At 38.3% G+C, this 17,331-nt stretch overlaps 1 protein-coding gene across 2 annotated transcripts in view; it reads left to right on the top strand.

The window, feature by feature from the left end:
- The first annotated feature begins 6,763 nt into the window (after positions 1-6,763).
- Positions 6,764-17,331, top strand: part of csrnp3 (cysteine-serine-rich nuclear protein 3) — a 26,167-nt gene continuing 15,599 nt past the window's right edge. Inside the window, exons 1-2 of one of the 2 annotated variants that reach the window (XM_005918192.3) lie at positions 6,764-7,118; positions 8,008-8,047. Coding sequence is in view for 1 of the 2 variants with exons in the window: in XM_005918191.3 (XP_005918253.1) it covers positions 7,116-7,118 (3 nt within the window). In the remaining variant the exon portion in view is untranslated. The remainder of the gene's footprint in view (positions 7,119-8,007; positions 8,048-17,331) is intronic. The other variant, XM_005918191.3, reaches the window with a different exon arrangement.

The following is a 17,331-nucleotide window of genomic DNA, read 5'->3' as shown; positions in this document are numbered from 1 at the left end:
ATATATAAATACATACATATATATATATATATACATATACGTGTGTGTGTATTTATGGGAAGAACTGGAAATGAAGTTAGATTTTTCAGCACTGCTGCAATGTGGTGCTGCCTAGTCAAGATCCTAAATGATATCATACAATATAATGCAATATAGTTATGAGATAATCCAATTTTTTTAAACTGATGGCAAGTGAGCAGTATAAACATGTTGGCAGTGAATCCGTATCCAGCAGACTGTATCAAGCTTTAGTTCTGCTCTGCAGTGTTTTGGGGGAAACTCAAGAGGCAGCTTCTTCCCCAGCATCAATTACCTGACTTTCCACAGTGATTTATATTAACTGAAAATGTTTACAAAACACAAATGTCCATTATGCAAAAATATATCACGCTTAATTAATCTTTGCTGCAGCGAGAGTTATTTAATCAAAACACACATCAGCTTGAACTTAAAAGTAGAAAAAAAAAACAAGCTCAAGGGAGTTTAATAATAGAGTCAGAAGATTTGCAGCCGAGTCATAATCAATGTTTTATTCATGTTGCTTGAGAAGCACATCATCTTTATTTGGATTTAATACATTTCAGTCATTTATTTTTTCATTCATCATGCTGTGTTAAAGTGGGGCGACCAGTTAAAACAAAGCCTCCGCGGGTTTGTGTGCGTGTGTGGCAGGGTGGGTGTAATTGCTTTGCAATGTTTTAAAAGTTATGGGGAAAAACACTTGGCCAAATTGCATCATCCAGTGGAGGAGAACAGGAAAAACCTATGATAACAGATCTCTGCCATCCATGTGTGGTCTTGCCAGCCATCTTGTGGTAAATCACTGTTACTACAACATTTGATTCATGTGACATTTTCAGGGTCATGTGGCCTTGGGAGTCTTTTCCCACATACTTAAGAATAAACACAAAGAGACAGCTGCACAGCTAATGCGAGAATAAGATCAACTTGGGAAAAATGTTGTTCTCATAACTGTAAGGTGCTAGTTACTGAACCCTAACCATAAACACCCTTTTGGTTATACAACACTGACCCACTAAAGTATGCAGGATTTTGGAAACAAACTTCTATTACAGGACCAGGAAGTCTGCACATATATATCAGTTATTATACTGAATCTCATGCCTGTTCTCATCCAGTCTCAACACAGATGAGCCACATTTATATAAATCCAGCTAATCTGCTTTAGCAATAATTCAGATCCTACAGTTTCTTCCTACAATAGCAAGCCACACACAGTATAGTGTTAATCTGGTTCAGTTATTTATATAAAAGAGGAACTGGCAGCATGCTGTTAGATGACCTGAAAGATGTGAAAAATGTCAGTCCAAGAGGCTAGTACTCGACATGGCCCACATCTGTTCTCTAAATGTGGATTTAGCACCGTGCAGACATTAATTAGTAAAAGATAGACGGATGTGCTGTCATTCGAATTCATCAGGAGTCCACAGTGTTGGAATGTGACATGACTGGCTCCCACTCACTGCTAATCATGCATTTTTGTGCTCTGCTAGATTGTCTTCATCTATTAGAATCGCTCATGTTGGAGTGATTATGCTCATTGTTCTTCTCACAGTGTAAAATTACCGGGAACAATAGCATGCAATGAGAAGTTGCCATTACTCACATTTTACAAAATCATGTTAGCTGTAGGACATTCATCAGACCCGTTGTTTGGTATTGCCAAAACTAAAAGAGATTAAAAAATGAACTACTCTACATTTGTGCTCACTGTGCAGACACACTCCTGATATATGTATACAAGGCTAAAGTATCCAGGGTTGGATCTTACCACAGCCCTCTTAAGATATTGAGCTCCCATGTTTGTATTGGGAATCTATCTTAATAAGGGCTGTCAGGTGGCACTGAATTATCATCAGTGTTAATTGGCATGCACAGGACATCACATGCTGAAAGCAAAGGAAACCTTATAAAGTTAAATAGTTTTGACCATCTGAGCATCTTGTTACATTGTGGTTTCATGGGGCATTTAGATGACATCCAAACAGTTTATGAAGCATTCGATATGTTTTAGTCACATGGAGGCAGTAAGAAAGCTATAATCAGAACCGCAAAAATGGCATCCACGACTGAAAAATGTCACACTTTCACTTTCTCTACAGTTCTGTTTGGACATCCACTGAGTACTGAGAAAAATATCTGACTCCTTAGCATCTAACTGCTCCTATGTTAGCCTGGCTAGTGCTCACTTTGCTATTTGGAGTTTTCTGTATGAGGTAGCATTCAGAAGCTTTATATAAGGTTTAAATATTATAAACTGTAGGCGGAACTGAACGGAACAAGTGAAAATTCATTCCTGAAGCACAAACAGCTCTTGTGTGTGTGTGTGTGTGTGTGTGTGTGTGTGTGTGTGTGTGTGTGTGTGTGTGTGTGTGTGTGTGTGTTGTCAGAAATGCACCTGTGGTGCCTTTTAGTTGAGTTTGCTACAAGCCTAACCATCTGCTACATAAATCTCAGATTTAAAATGATAATTTTAATTAAATGATCCCACATGTGGATTTCTATGACATTAGAAACAAATCTAATGCAACTAAGCACAGTATGTCAAGGTTACCCATTCACTAAATCGCATTCATTACTGAAAATAACTGGTGTACAGCAGTAGCAATAAATCCAACACTGACTGCATGCTATTAGCAATGTTTTACTATATCAGCCTTTGATTCCAAGTGGTAATTAGTACCAATAGAATGACCTGACACCATTATCAGCTTCACTGCATTCACAGGCACACATAAATAAATCAATAACTGTACTCACAGTTGGGGAAAGTGAAGTTGATGTTCTTCTCCCCAGTCCACCTTCCAATACTGAAGTCTCTTTAAATCAGAAGTGTTTAAAGTTCCCTTTTAAAATAATTGATCGATTAGCGGGCCAGCAAGAGAAAGAGACAGGAAAGCGGTTGCTAGTCACTCCGGTCCATCTCTTGATTGAATTTCCAGTGTGGTGCAATTGTATCACCAGGTGCTCAAACTGCAGGAGGGAGTGGACACAGGTCACCACACTCGACAGGGTCCTACTTTATTTGCAGCCTTAGGGGCTTCTATCAGCAGCTTTATAAAGGCAGAGAATTGGCAGACTGTGCACAAAAGCTCTCTAGAGCTTTCTGAAGAAAGCCTCAGTTAATGTTTCTGGTACTACAAATATCCTTATACACACATGCAAACACCCAAACAAGCACAGACATGTGCACATCATCACATCCTAGTAACACAGACAAAATAGAATAACACAAGGCAGAAATATGAATGGGCATGTAGATGCGCACATTAAAACCTTCTTATTTCTGATATAGAATAAAAATGTTTAAAAAAAACCTTCTGGAAAATACTCACGATAAATATATCCTCTGAGTTATGTTAAATGAAGGACACTGGATATCGGCTGTTAACCTGAGCGGAATGCATAATTCAGAACAGGTCAGAGCAGAGTGTCACATGCAGCCTGGTCCTTTGTCCATTCACAGCCATCAGGTTACACTGGTGCTTTTGACAGGCAGCTGATCACTTTCCTTTAGAGTAAACCTTGCTGATGAGGGGGATCGGTGAATGACACACTGCCTTTCAACTGTGATTTCATGCTACTCACATTTCTCATTACTGTATTTTGTGATAACACAACAGGCAATATTAATTTCAGTTCATTTCGGTTTTATTTATATAGCACCAAATCATAGTAGTCATCTTAATTTCACAGGATCAAAAAACGCTCATTAGCATGCTGAAACAGAGCTGGGCTCGTAGTAATATATGGGAATTTAAAAACTTTTGAAACACATCTGAATCCATTTAAGTCACACAAGTTGGATCAGTGTCATTTTTATCTCCCAATAAATGTACTGACAGTGTTTCTTTTTTAAATAATGTGCTGTGATTAAGGCTCACTTATGGTGAATAATTGTGCTGTTTTTGGTGTAGATGCATTTTAAATACGCAGGCTCTTTCATCTTGGTTTATTATCACAATTTTTTATCTGACATATAAGAAAGAGAGTCATATGGAAGGCTGTAACTGAATACTGCGTCTAAACATGGATCCAAAACAGAAGAAAAAAACATGTAACAGAGTTCTTAAGCAGAAGATGACATATTCATACTGCTTGTTTTAACCAAATCCTGTGGGTATTTTGGCTACCAGAGCATAACAGTAGTAATAAAGTAGTAATAGGTTAATTTTTTATCAAAGCTGCTTGGCCCTCAGGGACTATTTTATTAATCTAAAGCCATGAACATAACATAATGTGATATACATAAATGTTTAAGTGGGTAGTGCTGTTTTCTATATAAAGCCTGTGAATATTTTTCAGCTTGCTGCTACCAAAGACAGACGATTTGAAACGCCGGTGCATTTAACACTCCTTACAGAGAGGATAGGCTGTGTTTTAACACCACCTTATTAAAAGTGGCATCTGTGCAAACACTTAAGTGTACTCTGAAATAAGCAAACAGGGTTGTCCCTGTTTCAACATAATGTGAATCAGAGGATATCAGAGCGTGGCTGCCTCTGTGGACAGCTGCACTGCACTGTGTCTGCTAACCTTGTGCCTGTGTTTTCTCCATTTAACGCACACCATAAATGTATCCCAGAGTGAGCTCTTTAGCATCCTCTGCTGTTCTCTGTGAGGAGAGCAGGGATTTGGTCTGATCTTGTTAAATCAGGTCAGCATTATTCAGACATCTGTGGAAGCAGGAGAGCAAATTGGATAATGGACTGACGGGATAGGTTTAAGGAAGCGAGTGGGTGGAAAAGGTGGGGAGTGCCAGCTTTGTGTATTAATAGTTTTGACAATATAGCCCTTTTCACTGAAGACATTCTGTATTGTCACAGCAGGACAAGCAAATGTGCATAAAATGATTAATAATGGCTGAGCTGCATTTAGAGGGAGTACACTCTTGACCAATTATCTAGTTGGATAAGCAGTTAAGAAAGTGGATGGATGGATGGACGGATGGATGGATGGATGGATGGATGGATGGATGGATGGATGGATGCTCACTGTCACGCTTTCATGGCTGACTGGGATATTCAACAGAACAAAGTAAATTTTCTAGTACTGCCTGTGATTTTACAATGACTCGTAATGTGGTTTTAAAAAGGCCTTTCACTGGAGGTTTGAAGTATAATTCTGAAAAGCTGTCATTTAGTTTTCCTTGATGTGCATAAATCAGAACCAAAAGCACTGAAATAATGTTACTTTCTCTCCTCTTAATCTTGGCAGATGGAGAACCAGCCTTATACAAAACCCAGCACTTCCTATACATACAACATACTTGCCATACATACTTAGTGTATGGGAAGGATATAATTATGTTTACTCCAGAAAATTATGGTTATTGTAGTATACAATCATATTAGTCTATATAACAGGTATCAGGTACAGTAGTGTCCGGGTACACTTAGCCTGTAGCAGTTTAAAGGTATCATACATTATTGTCAGTGCCACATGTTGTACAGGGTGAGGATATAAACCTTGGAAAGGTGTCATATCAGGTACACTGCCAGGTTAGAGTTTAGTGAAAGTATAGTGGCACTCTCTTGGAAGAGAGCAAAGTATTTAGAAGCCAAAATATATGAAATAACATACGAGACTGGAGCAAAGTTGGAAAATTATATTTGCATTTCACATATTATATATATATGGTGCAGTAAAATAAGGTTAGGGGAAAACATTTATTCATTGCCCAATGCTGGCACATCTACAGTCGTGGTGATTAATCTGGATTATCCATACTGGGGAAAACAAACAAACAAAATAAATAAATAAAGAAGCGACAGGTTGAGCTTTACATATAAATGCTGGTGAGCTTTATGTCTAACTATTGATAATCTTTGTAGAGCATAATTTATGAAACCTCTACTAAATTGATACATTATAAAATAAAGGTAACCATTAATCTGCAGCACAAAAATGTATAGTGTAAAAAAAATGTATGACCAAATACTCATATATGACAATTAGGGTGCTGGTTAATAGTAATGGTATTGATGGAGGCCGGTCTACCTCATTTTGGATCAGCTGGTAAATGAACGTGACTTCTTCCCCCCCCCTTTTTTTTCTTTTGGCTTGAGACTGAAAAACAGTAGTTTTGCCACAAGATGGCAGTGTGCTTTACTGCTTAATGTTACTCCCAACCCTCAAGAGAGCCTATGATGAGGACTTTATGATGAATATTTGATTTATTTTAATAAATTAACATAAAAATTAACAGAGCTTTTCAACTGCATCCCGCGCTGACCTGTCAGAGACCCCCTTTTTGTTTGTTTTGACGTCCTTTTCTTTTAGACCGTCTTACCTTACATAACCAAGCACAGACTAATTAAATTTGAAATGCATTGGACTACGGGTGTTTGTCAAGGCAGCTGTTTCTTTTTATAAGCCTCTTAACTCGATCAGTTTCATTACCACGTGTGACATGTTTGAAAACCATAATTATTCCACAGGCAATACATGAAGGATGTTACACAAATGCTGCAGCTGTATTAAGCTAAAAAGTCACTCTAACCCTAGCAAAGGTACATCTATATTTCTAGACTACATTTATGGTAAAATATTATATGGTTGTACACGTATTGGTGATAATAGTGTGAGAAGTGTTTAGGCTATATTTATTTTTCTTTCAGTTTTAGCATCATTTCAGGAACTCTGCCTGGATTATAAGCACTCTAATATCTCCTGATATGTTTTTCTAATCAAACACACCTTTTACGGCCACAGTCTTTCCACTGGTGACACACGGCGATTTGCATTGAGGCTCCAGTGGGCAGGCAGCAGCAGCGCTCTGCGGCTGATTCCTGGTTTATAAAACCTTGATTGGACGGAGTAAGTCACGTTGGCCGTGAAGCTGTGAGTCTGATGCTGCACCATTGTTCTCCGAGCAGCCGGAAGGAGTGCCTGTCTAAGCACCGCTGTACACCTCAGTTGTGCCGATACTTCCAGTATCATTCGGGAATCCGGGGCCGGGTTTAACGGTCTCACACTGGTGGGTGATTTCCGCAGAGGCAAAGCCGTGACATGGTGCTGGGGGCAAAACTGTGAAATCCATTGAGAAAAGGGCGTCATTGACTGACTGGATACTGATGATAGTAACGAAATGAATGGTGAGTATTATCAATCACAGGTAACAGGCCTATATTTGAACACTTGCATATTTGATGAAATTACGGACAGACGGATTATATTTGTTGCTCGCGTCTTTTTACTATTTCCTGAGGTAAATTGACGATTTTACGTTTGCCTGCTGTTTGTCAGTGCACTGGATGGTACATTTGTTTAACTACACTGGGCATCACAGCTCAACAGTCACTCTGCTTAGGACATCTGCTACAACTAAATAGCCATTAAAATTTAGGAGCGATTTAATACTTTTTCTTCAAATTAAACTGGTGTCCATTTTATTGCTCAAACGTTTTGCGCACAAAGAGTTCAGCTCAGTGTTTAGATAAAAAAAAAAAAAAAAAATACTATGAGCTCCTTTTTGTGCGTCACTTTTGAGTGAGCACATGTGTGTAACACAGGCAGGCTGGTATATGGCCAACTGTCCTCTCATGTGGACTGCTAGAGGAAGAGAGTCTAGTCCCCTGCAGAGCCTTGTACAGAACAGGCAGGGGAGGCAGCGAGGCTCTTCCCCTCCTTCCTCCCCAGGGATACCCCCACCTCCCCTCTGCCTCCCAACTATAAAAGGAAAGAGTAGCTCACAAAGAGATTTAGATAAAGATCTGTCAATCATTCATATGTCAGTGCTGATATGGCAAAGTTTCCCTGGCGAAGCCTGTGTACGGCTGGTGTGATAACAACAAGAAAGGAGAAAAAAATAGTAAATATTGTGATGCACTTTACATCAGATGATACAGCAAACTCCATAAAAACATATTTCTTAAGGGCACATTTTGCACAGTCTCTATAGATTTTCTAGCTGTCCTATAGACAGATTAGATTTGCTGCAGAGGATCAAATATTATGCACATCTCTCGTCTTTATTCCTTACAGAACAGAAGCGGGTCGTTGCAGTCTGATATTCTAGTTAAAGGTAAGAGAAAATCTTGCTTATGCTATTTGAAACATCATATTGCCAGTTTTCTCAACACATTAACATACTGGATCTGTGCCTGTGAAATAGACGGTGCTCAAAGCTCGCACAACTGTTGCTATGCTGCCACAAAAGACCCTCTAATAACAAGATATGATGTGATGTTGATGCAGACAACAGTGTTTAGTGAATACAGACAGCTGCGCTATTCTCTTTGGTTTATACTAGAGAGAGATGCCTCTGATATCACTGTGATGAAAAGGGGACATATTCTTTATAGAATATGCTATTTTTCATGTTTCGTCTTTATTTTTTCTCAATAAATCACCAATCAAAAAGAGCAAACAAAGACCTCACCATGCTCTAATGTATTTGTATGTAATGCAAATCTATTCTTATTTGAACTGTCAGATTTTTTGTTTTACACCAGACTTGAACATGGCAGCATCATTATCCAGCACAGCCTTCTTTATTGTTCATCTGCCAGTCTTTTTTTAGTCTTAAGTCCAAGTTTGTAGCCGTGTCCAAGCATGCGGCCATGTACTGTACATGCAACCATTTTTCATATTTGCGGTTGAGATCTGAAAGGTGAGGAGGTGGGCTTTGTGTGAGTGTGTGTGTGCATGTGTGCGAGTGTGTGTTTGGGGAATGGGGCCTCTCTTCTTGTGTCTGTGTATTTTTCTTCCTCAATCCATCTGTTTCAGACGATCAGCATCCAGTCCTCAGAGGAACAGAATTTAATTAGTACATGTGGCACAGAGTGAAAGGACACTGAAACATTAAGTAGATGTATTTACTTGTGAAAAGCTGTATCATTAAGCTGGCTTATTTGAATAACTGATTCAGCCATGCTGGTATTACATACTGTAGCACAGATGGCTAAAGCTCGATAACAGTAAATGTAGTCCATTGAAGATTCGCAGGAAAGGTGTGATGGCTTAGCAGCACTTAGAGGAGTCTCTCAGCAGGAGGCTGGTGTGGGTGAGCTGTCTGCACCCAAAGTTCACATGCACGTTTAAATCTATTTTGTGTCCTTTTAACAGCAAGAATTTGTGGCTTTAAATTTGACCTTAAGGTTAGGCGAGATGTTCTGAGTTGGGTTATGGGCCAAACTCTAAGCTGTTGCATTGAGGATTAACAAGTTTGTGGGTTGTTGGTTTTTTTTTAAAAAGTATTTGTTAAACAAAAAATCAAAGAATATGCTGAAATTCGAAATGTATTATTTTGCTTTTCAGTCCTCTCATTCCTGTTAATTCTTCATTAACATCGTAATTTTTGGACTATGTGCAGTTCTTTCTCTCTTTTTTTTTCTCTATTTTCCAAGGTTTCCGAAATATCTGAAAAAAGTCATCCACCCTCCCATTCCCATCAGGCTAAACACTAAATTTAAATTTAAAATAACACTCTCAAAATAAATACATTACTTTATACATAAGCTACATCTTGATGCAGCTCATTTACAATATACGGACACACTAGACAGCCTTTCCTTAGTTGCCACACAAACAGAAGATATAAAAGGTGTGTGTACATTGCAGGAATTTAGAAAATGTAACATTTTTTGGTGTCTTTATTGTATGTTATACACAGTTTACCTTCTGGCAACAAAAACCAATTGGCTTACTCAGTAATTCTGCCTCCCAATGTGTTTTTCATTAATTGCACATGTTAATTGATTTCTCTCTTCTTCACAAACACAGAATTTAAATCATAACATCGACAGCTTGTATAGAAAGAATGGAGTCTGAACTAATATCAACATTTTAGATTACATAGGAGCTTTGTGTCCCTCAGCAGGGTTTGTGGTTCCAATTTAGAAGCTTTTGAAGTGATTTTTTTTGTGTGTGTCTTTGGCTCCTTCCTGGCTGCGCTGTGCCGAGTTTTCACGGTTCAGGATTGTGCTCTCTTGAGATGTTGCCATGACACCTATTTGGAATCTTTTGTCTGTCGCCAGCTAATCGAATGTCAAGAAAAAAAAAAGAAGACTCATCTTTCTGGCTTAATGAGTTTTATTTGTTAGTGAAAAGTAAACCATTGCATAAATGCTTTTATATATCCAGTGTGAACGCAGCCATTTCAACAGAATTAAGTGAATTAAGTGAGCCTGTAATTATGTGCTTTAACTTTACATTTCATTTTATTACTACAGGATATATTTTAGTTTTAATTGAAAATAAATGCTGTTTTTTAATGTAAAACGACAATTAAAAAGAGAAAACAATCATTTCCAAATCATTAAGAGGCTACGTTTACATGAAAATGGTGGAAAAATGTAGCAAATGTAGAAATTAAGAAATGGTGATGTTTAATAAAAAAAGAAAAAGTTTTTTAAAGTTGAGACTTTGGCATGTTTGCGTCTGTGTTGCATCATCTCTCTGAACTGAAGAAACCAATTCCTGTACTTTTAAAAGCAAAATGTTTCCCTATTTTTGCTTGATATAGCTTTTCAGCTGCTCGAAAGCTCAGCAGTCCTTTGGAGCAGTTTTCATTTCATAATATTGTGAATGGCTGACAGGTGATAGGCTGGATTAGCACCTTGACACACAATGTGCTTTGGTATTGTCCCGCATACTAAACTAAGCAAGGCCTTACTTGTATAAGACATTTGGATGGCAGCATATGTGCTTGATATAATTCAGCATTAACTGGTGCTATCACATATGTGTACAGTAAAGTGCCCCTCCTATACGCACTAACGCACCATCACATAGCAGCAGTGGCTTCTAAACTATGGGATATTGCCAACCTCTCGTGGGGAGAGCGCCTCCATAATTTTTAAATGAATGACTTATATTTATATTTATTTCTTTGCTTGTTGGAGTGTTTTGAGGATGTAGTTACAAGCTTTGTTTACTGACAGTTACATCAGGTATGTATCTGTGTGATTTGTTGGCTCTTTCTCAACTTGTGAGAAATGTGTTGCTGGCTTCAATTTTAAAATGAGCACCCATCCAAATATTTTCTTCTGCTTATACAATTTAGGATTGCAGTAGAACCGAATCCTGTCCCAGCTGTCACAGCGCAAGAGGCAGGGTACACTCTGGACAGGCTGCCAGTCTGTTGTAAGGCTAACACAGAGACCGACAAGCATGCACACCTATGGTCAATTCAGAATCACCAATTAGCTTAACAAGCATGTGTCTGGAGTGGTGTGATTGGCTGAGGAACTCGCACAGGGAGAACATGAAGAAATGCCCTAACTGGCATCTTGATTCAAACCCAGGATCTTCTTTTTCTAGGGCATTAGTGCTAACCACTGCACCACCATACTGCATGAGCATGTATTTTACATATAAAACCCAATATGGTGTCTTTGTGCTATTTTTGCTTATAAAGCTGGTTTAAATCATTTGCATATTATCTGTTCCTATAATTGTGAATGGCAGAATCTAGAATATAAATGTTTTTATGTCAAAAGGTGGGAACTACATGTGACTAGCAATACACATTCACTAGTTACTTTGTTAAGTACACTTTGCTAGTACCAGCTGGACCCTCTTCAGAATTCTTTGTGGCGTTCAGCACAGTGCTGGAAAACTTCCTCAGAGATTTTGGTCCATACTGATATGAGAGCATTGCTATAGAGAGCTGCTATAGATTTGTTGGTTGCGTGTCCATGACGCAAATCTATGGTTCCATCACATCCAAAAGATGCTCTGCTGGAGGGACTGTGATAAGATGATTTGAGCTTCATGGTGCTTTATCCTGCTGAAAGCAGCTATCATTAGATGGGTACACTGTGGTTATAAAGGGATGGATGGTCAGCAACAGTACTCAGAGAGGCTGTGGCATTTAAACAATGCTCAGTTGGTACTAAGAGGGCCAAAGTATGCCAAAAAAAAATATCCCCCACATTACACCACCACCATCTGAATATTGCAGCAGAACTCTTCAGAGACTCATCAGACCAGGCAACATTTTGTCAAGCTTCTGTTGTCCAATTTTGGTCTGAATTGTAGCTTCAGTTCCCTGTTTTTAGCTGATAAGAATGGCAAACGATGTGTCTTCTGCTGCATGATGCAGTGAGTTGCTGCCATGTGATTGGCTGATTAGATATTTGTGTTTAATAACAGTTGAACTGGTGTACATAAGACAGCATCTGTGAATGGATGTCTGTAGTGGAGTTACTCTCAGTGAAGGCTAGGATATATTATTTGAACTATATATTATAAATTAAATGTGTTATATAAGAATTTATAATCCTAACTAACAATACCTTAAAACAAAATTTAATTAGGTGTGTATCCTGGATGCTAATTAATACATATTTCTATCAAGAGATATTTTGTCTTTTTTTTTTTTTTTTCTTTTACTCAAAGTCACCGCATATAGTAATCACATTCAAAGCTGGCCTACTTAACCGTTTTTCTCAGATAACAGTGAATGTTTTGCATATAAAAAAATATTCAAGATCTCAACATGATACTGGCTATATATAAATGATAAGGCTTGTCTGCAGAATATGAACTCCACATCCCACAGCTTTCCCAGCCTGCGTGAAAGATAAAAGCAGCCCTGTCTCTATGAAATGCTTCGGCAGCTCTGTGTCTGCCAACAAACCGGCTTTTGCGAACTTTCAGGAGGCATGGGAAAATACAGTCATAAATAAAATATAGAGGCATGAATAATTTAGCTCATCATTGTGATTGACGTGAGGGTGAGGGTACCTGATTGTGCCTCCACTGTGTGAGACTTGAATTACAGCAAATCAAAACATCAGTCTGAATGTGGAGCGTCTTCGTCTTCATACTTGTCTGCTGTGCTGTGTTTTGATCATTAACACTAAACAACAACAACAACAAAAGGAGTTATCGTGAGATGTTTTCTTAAAGATTCAATTTCAGTTCAGTCCTGCAGTTTTGCTTTATTAAAACACTGTTAATACTGTTTGGTGTGAAGCTCCCATGAAGCTATACCTAGAATATTCCCAACAGTAATTTGCAACAATAATAATTACAGTCATTCGTATGACTGCCAATTATTTCCACCTCTTTGTGACTGAACACTGGTGCATTTAAATGTGCTACATTAGAGCACCCTTTTCTGTCGACCCAATGCGTTTAATCAGGATCCATGCTTCCTGTATTCTTGTACAAGGAGGAAGAACGGATCAATGATTCCCAACATCGGGTTGTACTGTAGCTGCAGAGGCTGCAGCAGGCATCACCAGGCTGTAGCTCCTCCGTGTGCTGAGTGCTGAGCAGTGGGCTACACTCCCTCTCCCCTTACCCTGCCTTTCCCCTCTCTTTCTTCTAACTCCACCCTCCCCCTCCCACCCCCCCCCTTTTTTTTTCATGTGTGTGAAGCAGATCTGTCTGCAGCCCGAGGCAAGTGCAAGTTAACAAATGTACAGAGCGCATGCGAAGTCTCATTTGCATAAATCTGTAGATGTCGCAACATTTCCTTAAACGAATTCCTTTGTGTTTAATTGGGGATATTTTTTTTCCCCCCACCTCATGTGCATTCTTGTGTACGTCTTTCAAAGATGATTGAGAATGCGAATGACTTTATTTGACAACGGATCAATTATTTGCAAAATTTGTCCACCTGACCTTTATTGCACCGCAATGGAAAAATTATGAGACGTTTGCTTACTGCTCTGCACCTAACCTGTGTCATGGCAGACCAACTGCAAATATAACAAAGCTCAAGCTTGACTGCAGCGTTTGCACATCATTTTTTTTTTAATATGTTAAACAGCTCCATGATCTAAAAGAGTTCCATTATATAAAAAAAGACAACTTATAATGACTTATTTTCTTTTTCTGTTAACATTTAGTTCTTTTTTTTTTTTTTTTTTTTTTTTTTTTTTTTTTTTTTTTTTTATTCTAACCACCCACTGTATTGATTATGTTTGGTGTGTGATCCCCGTGACTGTGTGGTCTCCAAGTACAGAATGGAAATTAGTATGTTTATTACTGAGGGTGTTTATTTAGGACAAATGACACTTCACCCCACACAAAAATATTCTACTGTATTCTCTAATCTAGAAAACGTTTTAAAAAATAGGAATATGTGAGCATTGCGTTTGTGTCACTCGGTGGCAGGGATCCTCCACTGACATCATCTGTAGCTGTATAATCATCCAGGCCACAGCCTCTCCTCAGGGGAGTCCAGCTGAGACCTGGTCTCTCTCTCTTTCTGCCTCTATCTATTTATTCCTCTCTCTTTCTTTGCCAAGCTTTCTTTCTCTGTTTCAAGGTTGCCGTTTATGGTTGAGTGTGACACCAGTGATAGATGACTTCGAACACAACGTCAGACTGCCTGTATGACTGAGGATCTTTTGTGGTTTCGGGATTTTTCTGTGCTTTGTGATCCCCCTCAATTGGTTCTGCTGGAATGCTCCCTCAGTCACCCAGACAGAGTTTGCTGCAATGAAAATAAATGTATCTGATAATCAAGAAAGAAAGATGGAAAGGAAAAAAAATGAATAAAACGATCTGCCAAGCCATCTGGGCTGTATAAATGTGGACTTCATCACTGCGGAAATTCTAGTAGGCTGTGATGCTACCAGCCATATTGAATATCATGGGCATTTTATGGATGCAGACGGAATAAGAAAGCAAGATTTCCTAGCGTATATGCGGTCTGTACTCACTCAACCTTTCCCCTATTAACCCATTTGGCAACCTTTGTATGTGTATGTGTCATTAAGGCAGCTTTTTGTCAAAATTAGCCTTAGCCTATATAACTTTATTATCTGGCCATTTCACAAGAATCACATTTTTGGCTTCTTGACTATTGTCAATCCAATCTGCACTTGTCTTTTTGGTTTCTGCCAACTCCTATTATAAAAAAAAGGCCTGTACTGGCTATTGCACTGATTACACTCTGTAATCATTTTGATTCCAGTAAAACTGTAAGTAAGTAGAACAGCCACGGGACATTTCTGTGTATACCACAAAACATAAAAGCTCAAAAATGCTTAAAAAAGCTTTTCAGTGTATGTGCCCACTGAGCAGTCATAGAAATGAACAGTGTACCATTTTGGATCTTGGTTTCAGTTTTTCTTTATTAATCTTTGGTGTGTGCTCTTTGCATATAGAGGTAATTATCTCCTTCAACTTACATATGCATGTCACTCAGTGGTTAAGTAGTTAAGTTGCAGAAAAGTCAAGTTGTTAGAAAAGACTGTCAAAATGACAATGACAGCCTTTTCTAACCTTAATCAACCGGTTGTGGTACACTGTATTGTGCTAATACAAATTGTTCCACGAATCAACTAAGAGAGACTTATTCTGCGTTGAAACTATGGGTTCCACTGCAGATGTGGTGGTGATGTAACATCGATCTGCCTTGTCTGCTGCTGCCTGTTGGAGTCATCCATCATTCAGTATTGTTTCTTTATGAACTATTCTCCATTAAGATGTGCTTTTCCAGTGATTCCATCAGTGCCGATGTGCATATTTCGTGGTGCGTTGATCTTTGCATTCTTTGCAGATGTGAGTGGGGTACCTACCTTATCTGGTGTTTTTTCATTTTGTCTTTTCTTAGCAAATACTTTTCTTTCTACGCTTTTTATTTTATTTATTTATTTTTATTTTATTTAGAAAGAGGGGCACTACATATTAATGAACATTTTAACAAATGTAAATATGCCAGATTATAGCCTTGGACTAATTTCCATCTGCAGACCCTCTGGCAGGTTGGTGTTAAACACAAGTTAGTAAAAACATACAGAGACACTATTTACAGGTCATGTGACAAGGACAAAAGCGGTGATCACATTATACTAGAACAAACAATGACAAGAAGAGTGGACACAGAGGACAATATAGATAACAATAACGGAAACACATCAATTATATTGCACAAACCCCAGTATTGCACATGCCCTGACTGTCCTGATATTGCACTGACCCATTACACTAATAGTTGTTTCCCTTTTTGTAATACACTAACTCTTTTTCACGTCCAATATAAAGCATGATTATTAAACATGATCACATGTTTGTGTGTCCCTCAGCCGCCCTTTTAAGTGACTCTTAAAGAGGGGTGACTTGTACTTTCCCTCACTGACAGTGGAAGACTATTCCAGAAGCTCACTCCCTGATATGACAGAGCATTGTGTGAAAAGGTGGTCCGTCTAAATGTCAATTCACAATCACCTCTAACAGTGGCTCGAGTCAGTCGAGACCCGGCAACACTGTTAGACTTTTGTTTAATAAAATCACTCATTGGTGGAGGCGCCAGACCATGTATAACTTCGTATATTAGACAGGCAAATTTAAATAATTTGAAATTAGTAAAATTTAGAAACTTGTATTTATCTAAAATTTGACAATGGTGATATGAAAAAGGTTTTTTATCTAATATTTTCAATGCTCTTTTGTAGCATACTTTGATTGGCCCAATAGCAGCAAAGCTCGTATAAGACCAACTTGTAATACAGTATTCAATATGAGCCGGTATCATAGAGTGCATAATCGCTGTGTCTGTTAATGATGTGTGGTTATGTCTAAAGTTCTGTATATTAACATTTATAGTTTTCACCACTTTTTTTTTAATGTGTTTTAAGGATAATTTTGAGTCTAGTAGCACTCCCAAATACTTAAATTCCTCAACATTAATTAGTTCTTGTGCACCCAAGCAAACTTTTTTTCTTTTAGGTTTACTAAAAAACACTGATATGGTCTTTTTAACATTAAGGCACAGGCATGAGTCATTCAGCCATTTTTGTAAATCATGTAATGCCAATGAAAGCTGATGGGCTGCATCATCAGCAGTTTTGGCTTGTGTAAAAATTACCGTATCATCAGCATACATAATCGTGTCCACATTTTTGCACACATTGGGCAAGTCATTTATATAAAGTGAAAATAACAGGGGGCCTAGAATTGAACCCTGAGGGACACCTTGCGTACAGGGTGACTTGCTATTCTTTATTCTTTATTCTTTTTGCAACACATAACCGTAGTAGTGCTTGCTTATGCACCCTCACATCAATTGTCAGTATTAGCTTTGGAGGCAAACTGCTAACTACTTGGATATGAAGCTATACTGAAAATTTGAATCTACTCAACATATTGTTTTTATTGTTGTTTGCCTTTGGAAAAGCAAAATGGAAGCACTGAAGTGCTTGTTGTGAATGACAGTAGATAACATTGTGATCTGCCCTGCTGGTACACCTGAGGGAGATACTTGGTCATTGTTGATCTCGACAGGCTGAAGATCAACCATCTGGTCTTTATGTATTTGAACATACTGTGAAATAGTTCTGTTGGGTGCCAAGAAGGATAATGACTATGATGAAGGTGATGAACAAGGTGGGTGCAATAATTCAT

Source organism: Haplochromis burtoni, unplaced genomic scaffold, assembly GCF_018398535.1.
Source record: "Haplochromis burtoni strain Fernald_Lab_line unplaced genomic scaffold, NCSU_Asbu1 Contig_29, whole genome shotgun sequence".
NCBI lineage: Eukaryota > Metazoa > Chordata > Actinopteri > Cichliformes > Cichlidae > Haplochromis > Haplochromis burtoni.
Note: the sequence above shows the minus strand (reverse complement) of the source record. Positions and strands in the feature narration are given on the sequence as shown.